The 19,851-nt window shown below is 40.6% G+C and overlaps 3 protein-coding genes across 12 annotated transcripts in view; 1 reads left to right on the top strand and 2 right to left on the bottom strand.

Annotated features, from left to right (window-relative positions):
- The window catches only part of kiaa0753 (KIAA0753 ortholog), a 58,418-nt gene extending 53,674 nt beyond the window's left edge, over nucleotides 1-4,744 (bottom strand). For 2 of the 7 annotated variants that reach the window (XM_068010369.1, XM_068010371.1), the window contains exons 1-3: nucleotides 4,520-4,742; nucleotides 717-762; nucleotides 46-189 (exon numbers count right to left, since the gene is read on the bottom strand). In XM_068010369.1, the coding sequence (XP_067866470.1) occupies nucleotides 46-189; nucleotides 717-762; nucleotides 4,520-4,563 (234 nt within the window). In that variant the 5' untranslated portion in view covers nucleotides 4,564-4,742. Of the gene's footprint in view, nucleotides 1-45; nucleotides 933-4,519 lie in introns of all 7 variants that reach the window. The other 5 variants (XM_068010375.1, XM_068010376.1, XM_068010373.1 and 2 more) reach the window with 5 other exon arrangements.
- Nucleotides 4,745-4,781: 37 nt separating this feature from the next.
- txndc17 (thioredoxin domain containing 17) lies at nucleotides 4,782-12,829 on the top strand. Its single transcript, XM_068010377.1, has 4 exons — nucleotides 4,782-5,091; nucleotides 7,724-7,805; nucleotides 8,654-8,729; nucleotides 12,260-12,829. The coding sequence occupies exons 1-4, from the start codon at nucleotides 4,956-4,958 to the stop codon at nucleotides 12,326-12,328; spliced, it is 363 nt and encodes a 120-aa protein (XP_067866478.1). The 5' UTR covers nucleotides 4,782-4,955; the 3' UTR covers nucleotides 12,329-12,829.
- Nucleotides 12,830-16,371: 3,542 nt separating this feature from the next.
- rilp (Rab interacting lysosomal protein) overlaps nucleotides 16,372-19,851 on the bottom strand; it is a 48,775-nt gene continuing 45,295 nt past the window's right edge. For 2 of the 4 annotated variants that reach the window (XM_068010365.1, XM_068010367.1), the window contains exon 9: nucleotides 16,576-16,691. In XM_068010365.1, the coding sequence (XP_067866466.1) occupies nucleotides 16,668-16,691 (24 nt within the window). In that variant the 3' untranslated portion in view covers nucleotides 16,576-16,667. Of the gene's footprint in view, nucleotides 16,692-19,851 lie in introns of all 4 variants that reach the window. The other 2 variants (XM_068010366.1, XM_068010368.1) reach the window with 2 other exon arrangements.

Here is a 19,851-nt window from a genome sequence, read left to right as displayed (position 1 = left end):
GTGTAAAGTCAGCACTATAATCGAAGCGATAATGTAATGATATACCTGAGTCTTGTAAAATTGTGGTCTGCTTTGTTCATTCCTTCCAACATCGTGTCCAACTGACATGGAAGGTACCCAAGTCCCAAAAGACTGGGCTGGGTTCATAACTTGTGTATGCTGATGCTGAATCTTTGTGGCCATGATTATCTGCATAGTTCAAATTGATACAACTAAAGTAGCCAATTTCAACAAAAAGGGAGCATAGAAGAACACTGATAATTCTTTAAAACTTGATTTAAAACAAAAAGAGTAAAACAAGTGGAAAAAGAACAATTAACACAATAAAAAGGAGACAGAGTAAAAGAAAGAGAAAACAGAAAGAGGAAGAATAGGGCATACCAAGGAAATAATTTATAAAATTAAATCCTGAAACTTAGAATCGAGTGAACAAATAATTACAAAGCAGTCACCTGATACCAGATTTTTTTTTTTTTAAACTTATGCTGACTGCTTAAGCTTACCCCAGCAGCTGTCAGGATCAAAAAAAAAATTTTTTTTTATGGAATTACAATATACTATAAAATAAAACTGTTAAATCCTGGCTCCTACACAAAGTTTCAGTGGGGCAAATGTAGCATATTTCAATGGGATAGCATTTGGGGAATAGTGATCATATTAGGTTTAGCATAGCTGTAGAAAAGGACAAGGAACAATCAAGTGTAAAAATACTTAACTGGAGGAGGGATAACTTCAGTTGAGTTGAAAAGGTATCTGGTCCAGCTGGAATGGAATCAAAAATTGGTAGATAAAACAGTAATTGAGCAGTCTAATGCCGGAAGTCTTCAAAAGAGATTACTGAGCAAAATTGCACAGGCTGTGTCACAATCTTCCAATACTCCTTGGATACCAAGGTGGTGTCAGAGGACTGGAGGATTTCAAATGTTACACACCTGTTGAAAAAAATGGGGAGACGGATAAATTCAGCAACTACACGCCATTCAGCCTTATATTGGTGGTGTGAAACATTTACAGGCAATAATGAGACAAAATTAATTGACATTTAGAAAAGTGAGGGCGAATAAATGAAAGTCAGCACAAATTTGTTGAAGGCAAATTGTGTTTGACTAACTTGATCAAGTTCTTTGCTGATGTACAGAGAGGATGGTTGAAGGTAGTACGGTTTATGTGTCTATGGACTTTAAAAAAGTGTTTAACAAAACTACATAATAAACTTGCTGGCAAAATTAAAGCACATGGGATTAAAGGAACAGTGGCAGTATGGGTGTAAAATGTGTTAAGGGACAGAACTCAGAGTAGTAGTGCACAATTGTTTTTTCAGACTGGAGGGAGGTATAAAGTGGTGTTCCCCAGGGGTCAGTATTAAGACCATTGCTATTTTTGATATACATTAAATGACCTGAACTTGGATATAGAGGGCATAATTTCAGAATTCAGAAATTCAGAAATATAAACAATGGAGGATTGTAACAGACTTAAGGACATAGATTGGTGAAATAAACAGATGCATGGAAGATGAAATTTAACAGAGTAAAGTGATACATGTTGATAGGAAGAATGAGGAGACACAATATGAACTAAATGGTACAATTTTAAAGGGGATGCAGGAACAGACGGCATGTATGTATACAAATCTCTGAAGGTGCCAGGACAACATAGGAACACAGGAGCAGGAGTAGGCCAAGTTGAGAAGACAGAAAAAAAGCATACAGGATCCTAGGATTTATTAGTAACAGAAAATACAAAAGCAAGGAAGTTATGTTAAACTTTTATAAAACACTGGGTAGGCCTCAGCTAGAGTACTGTATTCAGATCTGGGCACCACACTTTAGAAATGAAGTCAAAGCTGGATGCAGATGAGATCTACTCGAGTGGTGCCTGGGATGAGGGGGTTTAATAATGTGCAGACAGTGGAGAGGCTGGGGTTGGTCTCCATAGAGCAGAGAAGATTAATAGGATCAAGGTGTTCAAAATCATTTAAGTGTTTTAATAAAATAAATATGGACAAACTGTTTCTAGTGTCAGAAGGCTCAGTAACCAGCGCACACAGATGTAAGGCAACTGGCAAAGAAATTGGCAGAAGCAACAGCAGGAAATTTTTAAAAAGACAGAATGAGTTGTTGTGATCTGGAATGCACTGCCTGTAATGGTGATGGAGGCAAATTCAATAGTAGCATTCAAAAGGGAATCGGATAAATACTTAAAAGGAAAAAAAATTACCGGGCTATGGGGGGGAAGAACACGGAAGTGGGACTAACGTGAAAGCTCTGACTGAGAGCCGCCACAGGCACAAATGGCCTTCTTCAGTGCTGTTTCATTCTAAGGTTCTAACAGCTAATCATGTTAAAAAGGAACATTTGCTTATTATGTAATCTAAGAGAATAGGAACTCGCATCCACACAGCACCTTACACATTCTCAGCACTTCACTAAGCTTCATTCCTGGGAGGAACAGAATTAAAAAGCAAGAGAGCTATTGTAGACTTATATAAAACCTTGGTTAAACCACACTTAAGAGTGCTGTGCACAGTTCTGATCTCCATATTACAGAAAAAGATATAAATGCACTGGAGAAAGTTCTAAATAAGATTTACAATAGTACCAGAACTTACAGGTTGTAACTGTCAGGAATGACTGAACAGACTCAGTCTCTCCTCTCCAGAAAAGAGAAGGCTGAAGATTGACCTGATAGAGGTATTCAGCATCATGACGATGTTTGATATGATAAATGTCATGAAGACGTTTCCACTTGTGGGGAGACCAAAACTAGAGGCCATAATAAGATAATTAATAATAAATCCAATAAATAATTCAGCAGAAACTTCTTTACATAGAATGCAGAGAATGTGGAAATTGTTACCACATAGAGGAGTTGAGGTGAAGAATATAGATGTTTAGAAGAGAAAGCTAGTTAAGTACATGAGGGAGAAAGGAATAGAAGGATAATAGGATAGGATTAGGAGGTAGCTCCTATAGAGCATAAACACCAACACCGACTTATTGGGCTGACTGTGCTGTAAATTCTGTTATTTGCAGCCAATAAACTTCTTAAAACAGCAGCCAATCTGTACACTAGGGCTTGAATCCACAGCCTTCAATCACAGGAAAGAGAACTACCACTGAGACAATTAATCAAGGGTGCACCCACACACAATTAAACTTTTCTTCCCATTTTAATTCAATGTTGGATCGTTATTTTTTCTTTATACAGCCAATACCCACTGTCACGGCAAAAAAACAACAACCTATGCTCAATATCACAGGGTCTCTATATTCACACCGGAAAATCAATAATGACCATAATCGCTTCAGGCTCAGATAAACATGAAGCCATGTTATATCTGAGCTGCATTACATTTAAATAGAAATTGAAGAAGTTCATTTTCCAAATAAAAGTCAGACAATTTTAAAGGCCATACCTTATCTTACCATTAGGCACTTTGGGTTCTCTGGTCCAAATGATGCCTTTAACAACTTCAAACTTTGACTATAAACCCCAATTTTCTTTCTATTAGTAAGTGCTAGCAATGCAAGATGAGCATACCAATGTTTTCAGGGACAGTAAAAAGGGAGGAGTAGGTTGGTGCTTCAAGTCAGGACTCCTGACCTACGGTTCCCAAAGCTTTCCAGCATTGGGATATTACTGACATTTCCTGTCAGGGTCTGTTGTAAACTAATTGATAGAAATTGATTGCTATGATTAGTCAACAACTTCAATATTATTATACAATGAATCTACAGTAGAAGGCAAACTAGATGGACCATGGTCTTTTTGGTCCAGCAAATCCTATATTCTGAAATGTACTGCCTAAAATGGCAATGGAAGCAGATTCAATAGCAACATTTAAAAGGAAATTGGATAAATACATGTTGGAAAAACTTCTAGGGCTATAGGGAAAAGGCAGGGGATTGGGACTAATTGGACAACTCTTTCAAAGTGCCAGCAAAAACACGATGGGTTGAATGGTCTTCCTGTGTCACCTGGTATTGAGATGTCTTTTCTTCCACTAGACTGTTGAGCTACTGAAGTCAGCTTCACTTTCCCCTTCTACCTACAGCCCACACGTAGAAATAAAAAAAGAGCAGAAAATGTATGAAGTTTTCTCTCCTTTTTTTTGTATTATGCGAATACTATTTCCGCCATTTAATCCTGTTCTGCACCTAAACATTTTATAGGTCATTTTGTGTGTGTTTGTATTTTATCTCCCCTTTTTTCCTTGTTTTATTCCTATTTAATTGGTGCATGGGGACTATGGGAGCAGGCATAGCAGCTGCGGACACAAGATGAAGTGGAGACAGTTTATATTTTATACTGATCGTTTATTTCCCATTAGAAGTCTGATAGAGGGTAATTCAGAATACATAGACAGTTGGGATAAATGTTTTTTTAAAAAGAAAAAACATTTTTGTTGGCAATTCTTTCGGGGGATTAGTTTCACATTCCCAACATCAGCGGGATTTTGCTCTTTTGTTTCCATCCAAACTGTTGAAGTTTATCTCGGTTTAACCGCAGTCCTTACCTGATAATGTGAACACTGTAAGCACCCCAGGGCGCTACCACCATTTACTTCCTCCCAGCCCAGGCTGTCAGCCAGCCGGCGTCACAGGCCCAAAGCGCCGACTGTTGCTAAGCACCAGGAAACGGGTCACTCACACAGCAACGACCAGGCCTGGCGAAGAGGCTGCTGGGAGCCTAGGCTCGGCGCCTGCCGTTTAAAATCTGCGCCGACCGGACATGCGCGGTGGCGGCACCTCCACCCCGTCGTGGCATAACTCTGCGCATGCGCAACGCCGACCCCTGTATGCACGGTAGGCCCCGTTGCCTCGCACCAACCCAACGGAAGAAACAAACGACGGAAGCCGCCGTGTTCAGGCCGTTCGCGCTTTCTATAAAAAAAAAGGCCCCTCCTTCCCTTGCGGCAGTTGGCGCTCTGGTGGGTGCGAGTGATATTGAACATGACCTCGGTAGAAGTGTGCGGATACGACGAGTTTATGAAGGTGGTGGAAGCGAACAAGGGCAAGACGATCTTTGCGTATTTCACCGGCTCGAAAGATGCCAATGGTTTGAGCTGGTGCCCGGACTGTACGACAGGTAAAAATAAAGCCGCTCAGTGGCCCGGGAGCACAGCCGCTTGGCTGTCATGAGCTTTGTTCTGGTGTCCTGAAAACTGCTGATGGTGCAGGTATAAAGCCTGACCCTAAACAGGAACTAGCAAGTAATTTAAACACTGACGGGTACTAACATTCCGCAATAGCTGAGTTTAGACTAAATACTGAATAAAGTCTTCAATTTTCTTTTTTTTTTAAACCAGTTTTCTCCCTTTGAAAGTGTGTTGAAGTTTGATTTCAAGGGTGTTGCCCATCCTTTAGGGCAACCTCAATTCTTCATTTGTTTGTGTAGATAAGGGAGCTGCAAGTATATATTTTTGTATGATAACATAATGATGCATTGACTGACACCAGTGATATAAACTTAAAAACAAATACATTTTCCAAACTGGATCTGGGGGTATGCAGGCACAACACTTGCCCACAGTAATATAAAAGTGAAATACTGCAGATGCTGGAAATCTGAAACAAAAACAAAGTGCTGGAAGTACTCAGTAGATCTGGCAGCATCTGTGGAGAGAGAAACAGAGTTAACATTTCAGGTCTGTGACTTTTCATCAGAACAGTAAGTGCCTGTTGAGTATTTCCAGTGCTTTCTGCTGTTGACTCGCCCACAGTATCTGAGGCTGCTGTACACATTCTGATCCAGCACCAAGGACATCCTTATGTCCTGGTTCCAACTGCTGCTCGTTAGTCCAGTTACCACCAGCCCTATTACTTGGACAGTTTGGATCTGGGGCCATTTCCTTGTCAACTGAATGTTACAAGAAAACTGGGCACACTCTGGGGATGAGGTGGGGTGCAGAGATGTGTACTGTGGCTGCAGAGCATGATCTCTATAAGTTAAAGTCCCTCAATGAGTCTGCCCTTTTCTGTTGGTTGAAAACATGAGACAGGTGTCCCTCTCACCAATTGGAACCCACCCTGGCCACACAGCCCCAACTACAAGGCAACTTGGTGTCATGTGGCTTCTGATTTGAACCTGCATGGCTAATAGTTTGGGTTTAGGACTGCGTTTTGATCACCTGGAGATTCAGTACCTGGAAAATGGGGTGACTGTACAGCCCTAACATAAATGCCCCCTTTTATCTTAAGAGGTACACAACTAATAACCATAAAAGAATCTTATCAAACTATTATTTCCACTGCTATTTCTGCCACCTCCAGTGTGATGCCACCACCAAACACATCTTCCCCACCCTTCCCCTTTCAGCATCCCCTCCATGACACCCTGGTCCACTCCTCAGTCACTTCCAACACCCCTTCCCTTTCCTACCGCTCCTTTCCATGCAAGCCTGCCCTTTACCTCTTCCCTTCTTGCTGTCCAAGTTCCCAAATGCTATTTTCAAGTGAAACTGTATTTGTACTTCCAATTTAGCATTCTGTATTTACTGCTTACAATGTGGTGCTCTCTAAACAAATGCAGACTGGGTCACAAGTGTGACCCCCAAGCTCCCAGTCACTTGTCATTTTAATTCTCTACCTTGTTTCCACTCTGACCTTTCTGTCCTTGGCCTGCTCAACGTAAGCTAAGGAACAGTGTCGTCTCTTTCAACTAGGCACTTTACAGCCTTCTGGACTCCACGTTGAGTTCAATGTTCAGTTCTGATGAAAGATCACAGACCTGAAATGTTGACTCTGTTTCTCTCCACAAATGTTGCCAGACCTACTGAATATCTCTGGCACTTTCTGTTTTTATTTGATTTCCAGATCTGCAGTATTTTGCTTTTGTAAGTAATATTACATCTTGTGTCCGTTATATTCTGCAGTCTCTGCCCACCGTGTGTGTGCGTGCGTGCACCAAGGCTCCTTAGACAGTACCTTCCAAACCTGCAACCTCTACCACCTACAAAGACAAGGGCAGCAAATGCATGGGAACACCAGCACCTGCAAGCTCCCCTCCAAGCCACAGACTATCCTGACTTGGAACTATATCGTCGCTCCTTCGCTGTCAAAATCCATTGAGTGTACCTACTGCAGTGGTTCAGGAAGGCAGCTCACCACCACCTTCTCGAGGGCAATTAGGGATGGGAAATAACTGCTGGTCTAGCCAGTGATGCCCACATCCCATGAATGAATTTTAAAAAGTGTTGGGCATCAGTTGAGCAACGAGGCCACCTCCAGAAAGTGCTAAATGCTTCAGATGGATGAATAATGAGACCTTTGATTGAAGAAATGCAATCAGAAGGCATGTGAGTTAATTTGTGAATTAGCCAAAGGCATGAACATCCTGCAAACTGTGACTGCAGCTACAATATATAAGAAGTAAATAAAAGAGCAAAAAGTCCAATAACAGTTGACTGATTAAGAAAAGTCAACCAGGTATTTTGATCTAATGTGCAATTAGAATTTTTTTAATAGATACTGAACCCAGATGAGTGAAATTAACATTTCCTAATGGATATTAACTTTGAAAGTTAAATTCGAAAGACACTGCATTCAACAAATATTTCAAACATCACTTAATTCTCCTATCCCGTTGTCAAGTGTATTTTTGTGTTCCACCTCTCAGTATTCTCCCTATAGGCACATTAAAGTTGTTTTCAATTGATTTCAGTGAAAATAGCCACTGTCCAGAATGTTGAAATTCAATAATTTTCTTCTTCCTCTTTCAGCTGAACCAATAGTACGAGCAGAGCTGAGTAAACTGCCTGAAGGATCGGTCTTTATCTACTGTCAAACGGGTGACAGGCCATAGTAAGATATGTAACTGGTTTAAAACTTCAAAAAAAGCTTTTGTTCTCCACCTTGTACCAAATTATGTAATATTTAAGAGCATAAATTACCTTGCAGAGATCATTTAGTTATTCTACAGTGGTTACTGGAATAAGTGAACTCCATGCAGTCTTATATACTGCCAAATCAGGATTATATCTGCAGTGCGATAAATAAGATGTACAACATGGACTCCTGGTCCAAGTGTTCTGTCTTGCTTCTGCTCAATTCAAATTTTTAAATCAATTGATTTCTTAGTTACAAGAAGGAATTTTTAGACATTATCCCATTGGACAGTGACACTATTATTTGGTACCTTTTATTATAATGGTAAAATTCCATTGCAGAGTGAGTGATTGAAAGCTGGGCTAAAAATGATTTTCCTTTATGAAGCATTTCAGAATAAGTCTATCTTTGATAATGGAGTTGCTATATTACTGGAAGAGAGAGAGTGGTGGAGACTTTTTTTTTGTTTACAATTTGGCATTGGCCCAAGGTGAATGATGATGAATTCTGTTGATGGCATGTATATACTTCTGTATTGAAACTAGATCTTTACTGCCCAAAAACCATTGCTCAGCAAACTGTCCGATGCAAAAAAAAAAATGCCTGTGGACAGCCAAATAATATTTGTGCTAATTAATATCTGAATGCACCCCACAAATTGCTCCAGAAATCAAGAATGGGCAGTACACAGCCTGCAGAATTTGGGGTTGTAAATGCAACTTTGACACCTGTCGGTGCGCTTCTGTTCACTAAAACCAATTTTTTTCTTCGATGCATATGAGGTATAATGTGCCTATTTTCATATTTGCATTGTTTCTGACCAGCTGGAAGAATCCTGAAAATAACTTTCGAACAAAACTGAAAGTGACTGCAGTACCAACTCTTATGAAATATGGCACAGTGAGTAGAGTCCAATCCTCAAGGCCATTCCTTCCCCTCTGTACTTATTAATAAGATGTGAATTTCTAAAGAGGCAGCTGTAAACTATGAAAACTGTATTGTGGAGAAGCTTTAAAGTTCAATACAATTATGTAGCTCTTAAATATGATTTTTATTGTGTTCTTTGGCGTTATTTTTTTTACGTAGAATGAACAGACTTTTTTCAGATCTTTCATATTTAATGTTTGAATTTTCATCTTGGAAACTTTGAAATTGGGGGTTTACTGTCTTGGAATTTTGCGGGGGTGGGGGTGTCACGGGAAGCTCATGCACAAATCCCATGTCTGCAATGCTCTTTTATGAAGAGTGTGCAGGGTTTTTTGCATCACTTTTTTTACCCCCAATCTTATTCCTGCTCCAAGCATATGAAATATGGATTCCTAACTAAGTTGTGGAACAAGGATATCTAGGGGTACAGATATGTCCATCTAGGTGTGAGTGCAAATGAAAAACAAATGAGATTTTGGGTTTTGCATTTAGAGGCATAGAATATAAAAGCAAGCTAGTGATGTTGAATTTGTTCCAGCTTTTGTTTAGGCTACAGTTGGAATAAAGGGTGCTGTTCTGGGCATTACATTACAGGAAGATTAGACTCATAGATTACAATGGAGATGCACCAGAATAATACCAAGAACAAGAAGTTTATAATTATAAAGAGAGGGACTTTTAAATTTTAAAAAAATTGGGGTTTTTCCACTGGAGGAGGGATGGAATAAAGGTTTTTAAAATTGAGGGGCATGGACTCCACATTATCACAAAGACCAAAGCAGGAAACCAAAGTTAATTTTTAAAAATTAAGAGTGCAACATAGAATGCTTTGCTACATACAAGTGGTAATTCTGGGCAGCACAATAAATCAATTTTTAATTTTAAAAAATCTGAATAATTAATTGACGGATACAAGACCAAATAGGCAAATGTGATTTCAGTAACTAATTCCAGTTATTAAGCAAGCAGCAGCACTAGGCTTATGATCTACTTTTATGATTTGAGCCTGCAACTACTTGAACTTCTAACTATAAATTTGAGTGATCATTTATCTTCTAACTGTTTAGAGGGATTAAGTATTATGTTGTATTTTAAAATAATCTGGTATATTGGGAAAATGTTGCAATTCATAAGAACTAGGAGCAGGAGTAGGCAGTTCAGCCCCTGGAGCCTGCTCCACCATTCAATACGATCATGGCTGATCTCATCTCGGCCTCAACTCCACTTTCCTGCCCATTCTCCATAACCGTTCAACCCATTACTAATTAAAAATCTGTCTCTCTCCTCAAATTTACTCAATGTCCCGGCATCCACCGCACTCTGGGGTAGTGAATTCCACAGACTCGCGACCCTTTGAGAGAAGTAGTTTCTCTTCATCTGTTTTAAATCTGCTAGCCCTTATCCTAAAACTATGCCCTCTCGTTCTAGATTGCCCCACCAGAGGAAGCATCCTTTCTACGTCTACTTTGTCAATACCCTTAATCATCTTGTATACCTCAATTAGATCTCCTCTCATTCTTCTAAACTCCAGAGAGTAAAGGCCTAAAGTGCTCAATCTCTCTTCATAAAACAAACCCCTCCTCTCTGGAATCAATCCAGTGAACCTCCTCTGAACTGCCTCCAATGCAACTACATCCCTCCTCAAGTAAGGGGACCAAAACTGTATGCAATACTCCAGGTGCGGTCTCGCTAATGCCTTGTACAGTGCAGCAACACTTCCCTACTTTTATACTCTATTCCTTTAGCAATAAATGCCTAAATTCCATTTGCCTTCCTTATTACCTGCTGTACCTGCATACTAGTTTTCAGCGATTTGTGCACGAGGACACCCAAATCCCTCTGCACTGAAGCATTGACATTTTTCTCCATTTAGATAATTTGCCTTTCTATTCTTCTGACCAAAATGGATAACCTCACACTTATCCACATTAAACTCCATCTGCCAAATTTTGGCCCATTCACCTAACCTATCCATATGTAAATTTCTGAATTCTTTATTGCAACTTACTATCCCACCTATATTTTAGTTTCATCTGCAAATTTGGCTATAGTACCTTCTATCCCTGCATCCAAGTCATTAATATAGATTGTAAACAGTTGGGGCCCGAGGACCGAATCCTGTAGCACACCACTAGTTACATCTTGCCAACCAGAAAAGGACCCATTTATCCCGACTCTGTTTTCTGTATGTTAGCCAATCCTCTCTCCAAGTTAATAAATTGCCCCTAACCCCATGTGATCTTGCCTTATGTATTAACCTTTTGTGCGGCACCTTTATCAAATGCCGTCTGGAAGTCCAGCTATACTACATCTACAAGATCCCCATTGTCCACTTTACTTGTTACATCTTCAAAGAACTTTAGCAAATTAGTCAAACTCTATTTACCCTTCATAAAACCATGCTGACTCTGGATTGCGTTCTGACTTTCTAAATGTCCTGTTATTGCTTCCTTAATAATGGATTTTAACAATTTCACAATGACAGATGTTAAACTAACTGGTCTATAGTTTCCTACTTTCTGCCTCCCTCCCTTTTTGAATAAGGGCATTATATTAGCATTTTTCCAATCCACTGGAACCTTTCCCACATCCAGGGAATTGTGGAATATTATAACCAATGGATCCACTATCTCTGCTGCCGCTTCCTTTTAAAACCCTAGGATGTAGGCCATCAGGCCCTGGGGACTTGTCTGCCTTCAATCCCGATAGTTTGCTCAGTACTTTTTCCCTAGTGATGATTGTTCCAAGTTCCTCCCTTTCTATAACCTCTGCATTACCTGTTACTATTGGGATGGTACTAGTGTCCTCCACTGTGAAAACTGAGGCAAAATACTGATTTAGTGTCTCTGCCATTTCTGTGTTCCCTTCTATTAACTCCCCAGTTTTATCCTCCACAGGACCAACATTCACTTTAGCTACTGTTACCTTTTATATACTTTATAGAAGCTTTTGCTATCTGTTTTTAATATTTTGCGTTTGTTTTCTTTCATAATTTACTGTTGCTCTTTTAATAACTTTTTTAGTAACCCTTTGTTGATCTTTAAAAGTTTTGCAATCTTCCAGCCTGCCACAGGCCTTTGCAATATGGTATGCCTTCGTTTTTATCTTTGTTATCCTTAACTTCCTTGCTTAGCCATGGATGTTTTTTCCCCCTCTTACAATCTTTCTTCCTCTCCTGGGATATATTTTAGTTGGGAGGAATTGAATATCTCCTTAAACATTTCCCCCAGGTCATCAACTGTCCTACCTTTTAGTCTTCCTGCCCAGTCCACTAGGGCCAAATCTGTCCTCATGCCTATGTAATTACCTTTGTTTAACTCCAGAACGCTAGCGTGGAACTCCAGTTTCTCGCCCTCAAACTGAATTTGAAATTCTAGCATGCCTTGATCACTCTTCCCTAGAGAATCTTTAACTATGAGAATTCCTTCTGTTTAATTTTATCAAAAAAAGTTTCAGCACAAAACTGAAACATTTCAATTTCTGATCTTATTTTTGTATTTCAGCCCCAAAAGCTGGTGGAAGAGGAACTATTTGTGCCAGAGCTTGTACATATGCTGTTCACAGAGGATTGAAAATTCCTTAGTGTAACAAATATGATCTTCAGTGTCCATACAGAATGTGCCTGACTTTATATTTTGGACCATCAAAGCAGATGTGGAAAGGATACCAGAAGTCAAACTTAACTACATTACTGTCTAATTTGACTTTTTCATTGTCTTGTAACCATGAGAATTTAAATGTGATTGGCACCTCTTCAGGCATGAGTGTGTTTTCAGACAGTGTGAGGCATTGTCTGTTGTACTTAAAATTGTTCTGGGATCTGTTCGAAATGTTCAAAAAATAATGCACAGGGGGAAAAGTAAAAAATGTAGTAATTTAAATTTGTAGTCTGCCATCCTGGGAATCAGATGCTTGATTTTTCTGATAATGCCTTAAAATATATTTTCTGCATGCTGGTATATTTAAGGAATTATGATACTTGGATAACTACTGTTTGGAACAGTGTGTCTCTGAATCCTGAATTTTTAGAACTGAATTGTGCATTCAAATAATAAATTGAGATCCAAAATGAAGTACTTTCGATTGTATTTGTGGGTGAAGAATGTTAGCCTTTTTGAAAAGATTTATCACTGAAGATTCAGTGGCATTGTAACAATTACTGAACTGCCTTCTCATTCAAAACATTACGACCATGGTTTCCAGAAGTAGAACTTGTCTTTTACAACATTTTGCATCAATTACACCCTTCACATAGATGCGTATTGAGGGTTAACTATTACCTTACCTGTAATAATCTTTCCTGGATTTAACAGTCTTGCTGCAGGCTACTAAACTCAGGCTGCGTTTGCTGACAATGTTCCCACTAGATGGTGCTGCAGTGGTACATACACAAATGCAGCACGTGCCACTAAAATGTCAGTCTGTGACTTCAGGCAGCTGCCAGGACTAAAGATGATGGCGCTGCTCAAATAATCACACGAAGGCAACCTGACCTGCACACAATGGCGGGAGAGAGAACAAGCGGAGCAGCCGGAGAGAGCAGCAAGGGAGGGGGAGCGGAGCAGCAAAGGGGGAGCGGAGCTTGACGCATGGGTGAATACGTTAGCACTGCATTGCTGTACGCGTAAAGCACATGTGCAGAGGCTGACCAGGCGTGTCACCCGAAGGTGCACACGTCACGCGATGACATCATCGGCACATGCGCTAACCAGTCCTGGCAAGTCGGAATGCAGTGCACACGCAGAGAGCAGGAGCCCATCTGTGCAAGGGCACACCTTGGCACAACCTGATGAAGTCAGTGGCTGGCTGCGTTGTTAGGAATCACTTTGAAACTCAAAACGACAAGTAAGAGGAAATTTTATAGACGTTTAGATGGAGCAAATAAAGAGAAACTGTTCCCATTGGCTGAAGGATCGATAACCAGAAGCTTAATAAATAACATTTTTCCACAAGGAGTTAGGATTTGGAATACATTACCTGATAGGGTGGTGGAACTAGATTTAGATTAGATTAGATTAGATATACAGCACTGAAACAGGCCCTTCGGCCCACCGAGTCTGTGCCGACCATCAACCACCCATTTATACTAATCCTACACTAATCCCATATTCCTACCAAACATCCCCACCTGCCCCTGTATTTCCCTACCACCTACCTATACTAGTGACAATTTATAATGGCCAATTTACCTACCAACCTGCAAGTCTTTTGGCTTGTGGGAGGAAACCGGAGCACCCGGAGAAAACCCACGCAGACACAGGGAGAACTTGCAAACTCCACACAGGCAGTACCCAGAATCGAACCCGGGTCCCTGGAGCTGCGAGGCTGCGGTGCTAACCACTGCGCCACTGTGCCGCCCATATATAGTAGCTTTCAAAAGGGAATTGGAGAAAACTGCAGGGAGATGGAGTGGGACCAATTGGATTGCTTGTAGATCCAGCCAAATTGCCTCCTGTACTATTCTATGATTAGCTCAGTCCAAACCTTAATAGACTGAAGGCACTAATTTATTTACAACATTTTTGTGTTTCATATATCCACAAAATCCTTTGACATGTTGAGGATGCAATGCCCTTTTTGGTTTCTAGCACACTGCATTTAATTGATTTTTGTACTCTCATTACTTCTTGTAGCTGTATATTAAAGACAGGGCTAAATTGTGGCGAGTCGAAGAGACTTAGTAGTTGGCAGGAAAAAAGACAGAGGCGCAAGGGGAGAGCCAACTGTGCAACAGCCCCGACAAACAAATTTCTCTGCAGCACCTGTGGAAGAGCCTGTCACTCCAGAATTGGCCTTTATAGCCACTCCAGGCACTGCTTCACAAACCACTGACCACCTCCAGGCGCGTATCCATTGTCTCTCGAGATAAGGAGGCCCAAAGAAAGAATATATATAGCACTGTCATTTATGCCTGTGTTTGTAATACTGCTGATGACAGGTACTGCTCATCCAAATTGCTCGGAAGTGCATTGCACAGTCATAAGGCCTTAGCTGTAATTTGATCCACTCACTGGCACTAGTGTGGAGAAACAAACAGTAGACAAAACATTGGCTCATGAGAAATGCACAATGCCCAGGCAGCTGCGTATTACTGACTGCACAATGTAGGCTATGGATAATGCGCACTGCTAGTGGCAAGAGCTCATTTAACTGTAGTAATGTACACTGCCCTAAAGCTTAGGAAAACTGGCAACCCAACAATCACCTCACTGAAGTACTGATGAAAGCTGCATAGAGCTATTGGCTCTACTATTAAAGGAGCTACCTACGCTATAAGACAGCTAATACACTCCAGACCTACATCCATTACATGGAATAAGCCTGTAACATAAAAGTTTAGAGCAGTTTTTACTTTTTACAGTGACTGGCAGTGGTTGACTTGCAGTTAATGGGACAGAATCTACTAATAGCTTCCTTTATGAAGTCAGCCTCTGGAACAACTGGAGGTAGTAGTGGCCTTGACTATGGTCAGGTTGGGGGCTATGCAATTACAATGGTTCTGCACTGGCTGACCTCGTGCCATTTTCTTGTTTTCCAAAAAATATTTATGGGGAATTCTGAATAATAAAATCCAGTGTGTCAGCTTAAATCACCCCATTGCCTTGAAATGAAAATTGCTCCAAAGTGAGCCAGAGGTATAATCTGCCAAATTATACCAGGGTACACTGTTATTGCTTCCCTGGGAGCTTTTCCGCATTTGAGCATCACTTGGAAAGAGTGCTGATACATGAACTGAACAGAGTACAGTCCATAACAGTACGCAGGTTGCCCTAGTCTTGTTTGATCTGAAACCAGAGTAGTTAGAAGAGAGTCAGGGCAATGCACACCTAGCTGTATATTAATGCCCCACCCCTCTAAAAGGTATTCCATCATTGAGAGAAGATACTCCAGAATGGTAATTAAGGAGTCAGATATTGGTTCTGTGAGTATGACATCAAGCTGTTGCTTAACTTGTCAGTCTGTGGGGCAGCTCTCCCAACGTAGGCACCAGCCCCCATACATTAATGAAAAGTACTTTGCAGGGTTGGTCAGACTTAATCTTATCCTGATGTGATAGCTCCTTCTGATTTTTTTTTTTCTTGAACATTTGTAGAAATTATTAACTAAATAACTAGCAAGGTGCTAGGTCAAAAATTACAAGATTTATTGAATTTAATTTCCCAACTTCCCATGGTAGGATTTGAACTAAATTGCTAATTCAGTACCAAAACCACTAGGCTACTGAACTTGAAAAACCATCCAAATACAAAAATTTGCACAAACTGACAAATTATCCAAACTGAAGACTCATAAAACTGAAAGAGTACTCCAAAAGTGTCCCAGCAATCGAACCTGATCAATCTCACAAAATGATGCAGCAATCCATACAAACAGGAACATTTGTGCCACCATCCCCCATCTCCCCAATACTGAAATTGAAAAATCACTCCACTGATTTAATATTCCAAAATGGCAAATCACCCAAGTTGTCCCCTTCCGCAGTCACAGGCACTTGTCAACTGTAACCAAATTATGCAAGATATTTTAGGAGATCACAGCAAATTGGAGAGTGGATCTCATTAAAAATTTGAGTGGAAAACCTGAACATAGGCAAGGAGTTTTCTTTCAATACATCTTTATTTAAAAATAGTTTAAAACCTTGAAATACTTTACAAATTATTGCACAAATGATTTTAAATGGTGTCAATTCCTGTTAATGTTCATGAAATGAAACTAAATTCTGTGTACTTAAAAGCAGCAAGTAAAATCAAGTTAAAAATATATATATATTAAAAGAATATATACAGATAACTTTTCTCTCAGTTTTATTCTTTGGTTTGTGAACATTCCTCAAACAAGTTCACTTCCTTGGGGCCAATGACTTCCCAGGCTTCAACTGAGGTTTTGGTAGTTGATGCTGTTTTGGCACTGTTACCGCGATAAAGAAATCCAAACCTGTGGAACAAGAGAACAGAACAGTGTGCAACAGGAAACCAGTTTGAATACAGAAGAGGTTACCCTTGTTTTAACCTCCTAATCCTTTAATCCATGTGCTAATGGACAGCAGCATACAGAAAGTAGTATACTCTGTCGCAGCTAGTTATGTCGTTAGCACCATGGCACCAGACTCCCCATCAGAAACCCAAACTTGGTTTTCAGCCTTAACCAACTGATAATTGAAGTTCAGAGAGTCCACATTGCTAAATTTCTCCTTGACCAAAGGTATAGAAAAAGAGGGAGAAAATCAATAGCAGAAGCTCACCTAATTACTGAACATTGCTGACAATAGTAATAAAGTCTGCAAGAAATGGCTTGTACTGTACACAGTTGAGTCTCAAATTGAGCATATTAGAGACACAATTGAATGGCACTGCATGTACATTCCTTGCATGCATAAGGTCCTCAGGCTGAGTTAAGGCTTCAGTGATATTGGGCTAAAAGAACTTTCAACATGGGCATCAGGCAAATTCTCACCAGCCCACCTGTATCTTGCAATTTTTTAATCAAAAAATACATAAATTTCATGCAAGACAAAAAAGGTTTACCTCTTTTCAGAGAGTCATAGTTATAGAACACAGAAACAAGCCTTTCGGCCTATCATTTCTATGCTGGCCATCAAGCACCTATCTATTCTAATCCCATTTTCCAGCACTTGGCCCGTAGCCTTGTACGATATGGCATTTCAAGTGCTCATCTAAATACTTCTTAAATGTTGAGGGTTCCTGCCTCTACCACCCCTCCAGGCAGTGTGTTCCAGATTCCAACCACCCTCTCGGTGAAAAAGGTTTTCCTCAAATCTCCTCTAAACCTCCTGCCCCTTACCTTAAATCTATGCCCCCTGGTTATTGACACCTCTGCTAAGAGAAAAAGTTTCTTCCTATCTACCCTATCTATGCCCCTCATAATTTTGTCTACCTCAATCAGGTCCCCCCTCAGCCTTCTCTACTCTAAGGAAAACAACCCTCACCTTTTCAGTCTCTTCATAGCTGAAATGCTGCAGCCCAGGCAACATCCTGGTGAATCTCCTCTGCACCCTCTCCAGTGCAATCACATCCTTTCTACAGTGTGGCAACCAGAACTGTACACAGTACTCCAGCTGTGGCCTAACTAGCATTTTATACAGCTCCAGCTCCCTGCTCTTATATTCTATGCCTCGGCTAATAAAGGCAAGTATCCCATATGCCTTCCTAACCACCTTATCTACCTGTGCGGCTGCCTTCAGTGATCTATGGACAAGTACACCAAGGTCCCTCTGACCCTCTGTACTTCCTAGGGTCCTACCATCCATTGTATATTCCCTTGCTAGTCCTCCCAAAATGCATCACCTCACACTGCTCAGGATTAAATTCCATTTGCCACTGCTCTGCCCATCTATATCGTCCTGTAATCTAAGGCTTTCCTCTTCACTATTTACGACACCAATTTTCGTGTCATCTGTGACTATACTGATCATACCTCCTATATTCACATCTAAATCATGAATGTACACTACAAACAGTAAGGGACCCAGCACCGAACCCTGCGGTACACCACTGGTCACAGGCTTCCAATCACAAAAACAACCTTCGACCATCACCCTCTGCCTCCTGCCACTGAGCCAATTTTGGATCCAATTTACCAAATTGCCCTGGATCCCATGGGCTCTTACCTTCTTGACCAATCTCCCATGCGGGACCTCATCAAAAGCCTTACTGAAGTCTATGTAGACTACATCAACTGCTTTACCCTCAAAAAAGTCAATCAAGTTTGTTAGACATGATCTCCCCTTAACAAAGCCATGCTGACTATCCTTAATTAATCCCTGCCTCTCCAAGTGGAGATTAATCCTGTCCCTCAGAATTTTTTCCAATAGTTTCCCAACCACTGATGTTGGACTCACTGGCCTGTAATTACCTGGGTTTATCCCTACTACCCTTCTTGAATAATGGTACCACATTCGCTGTCCTCCAATCCTCTGGTACCTTTCCTGTGGCCAGAGAGGTTTTGAAAATTTGTGTCAGGGCCCCTGCTATCTCCTCCCTTGCCTCATATAGCAGCCTGGGATACATCTCATCTGGGCCTGGGGATTTATCCACTTTTAAGCCCGCTAAAACTCCTCTCTTTGAATGCTAATTTGTTTGAGTCTATCACAATCACCCTCCCTGATCTCTACATCTACATCGTCCTTCTCCACAGTGAAATGATTACCAGAATGGCCTAGCACTGCAACCAGTTAAGTGCTTGCCCCCCCAGCACCTTCTTTATGACAAGACATGTTTTTACTGAGTTTTGCTTTCCTCAGGATGTGCTTCCATAAGAATTTCCTCAGGTCTCCTCTGGTAAATACAGCACAGGTGTGGTACTCAGCCACCCAGGAAGGTCCCAGATTCAATCCTTATATTGGGCTGAATTACCTGATCTCAGGAAGATAGAAGTGACCACACTACAACTAGACTCAGTATCCCATAGACCAGGGAGTCAAAATATCTACCATCTGTCCCTTGCTCCCGATCATCATTTGACCTCTGGTGGAAAGTCTACAAGGATGCATAGTCTGTGTTACTGGCATTGCATGTGAACAATGGCAAAAGGTTTCAAAAAGGTTGTGATGCTCATGGAGTACCATCACCTTCAGAAGAGGAGAGAAAGAAAAGGAAAGGAGCAGTCTCTCTCTCTGCTGTCTGCAAATAAATTTGTGAAATTAATTCACAGCAGCCCCAAATAGGTCCCAGGACTTGGGCACACAATGCAAACTGCCCCACATTTGCTACATATTGTCACTTTGATTCTGATAAGCAAGAATAGCTGTCGTCAGAAATAAACAGAACTTTGTACAGGACAGTTTAAAATGTTTTTTAAAAATCCTGCACATTCCACTGCCCAGTTTTATTACAGAACTCTTGATAATCAACAAAAAGCAAAATACTACAGATATGAGTGGAAATTTGAAATAAAAACAAAATACTTCAAATACAGAGCAGGTCAGGCCACAATTGCGGAGAGCGCAAGATAGGGGTTAATATTCCAGGTTTGATAATCTCCTGGTTATGACTAAACGTTATTGACCTGAAACGTTAAGCGTACCTTCATCTCAAAATCAAGTTGCTTTGTGAAACGTGACAGGATACCGGGCCTG

Source organism: Heterodontus francisci, chromosome 30, assembly GCF_036365525.1.
Source record: "Heterodontus francisci isolate sHetFra1 chromosome 30, sHetFra1.hap1, whole genome shotgun sequence".
Lineage (NCBI taxonomy): Eukaryota > Metazoa > Chordata > Chondrichthyes > Heterodontiformes > Heterodontidae > Heterodontus > Heterodontus francisci.
Note: the sequence above shows the minus strand (reverse complement) of the source record. Positions and strands in the feature narration are given on the sequence as shown.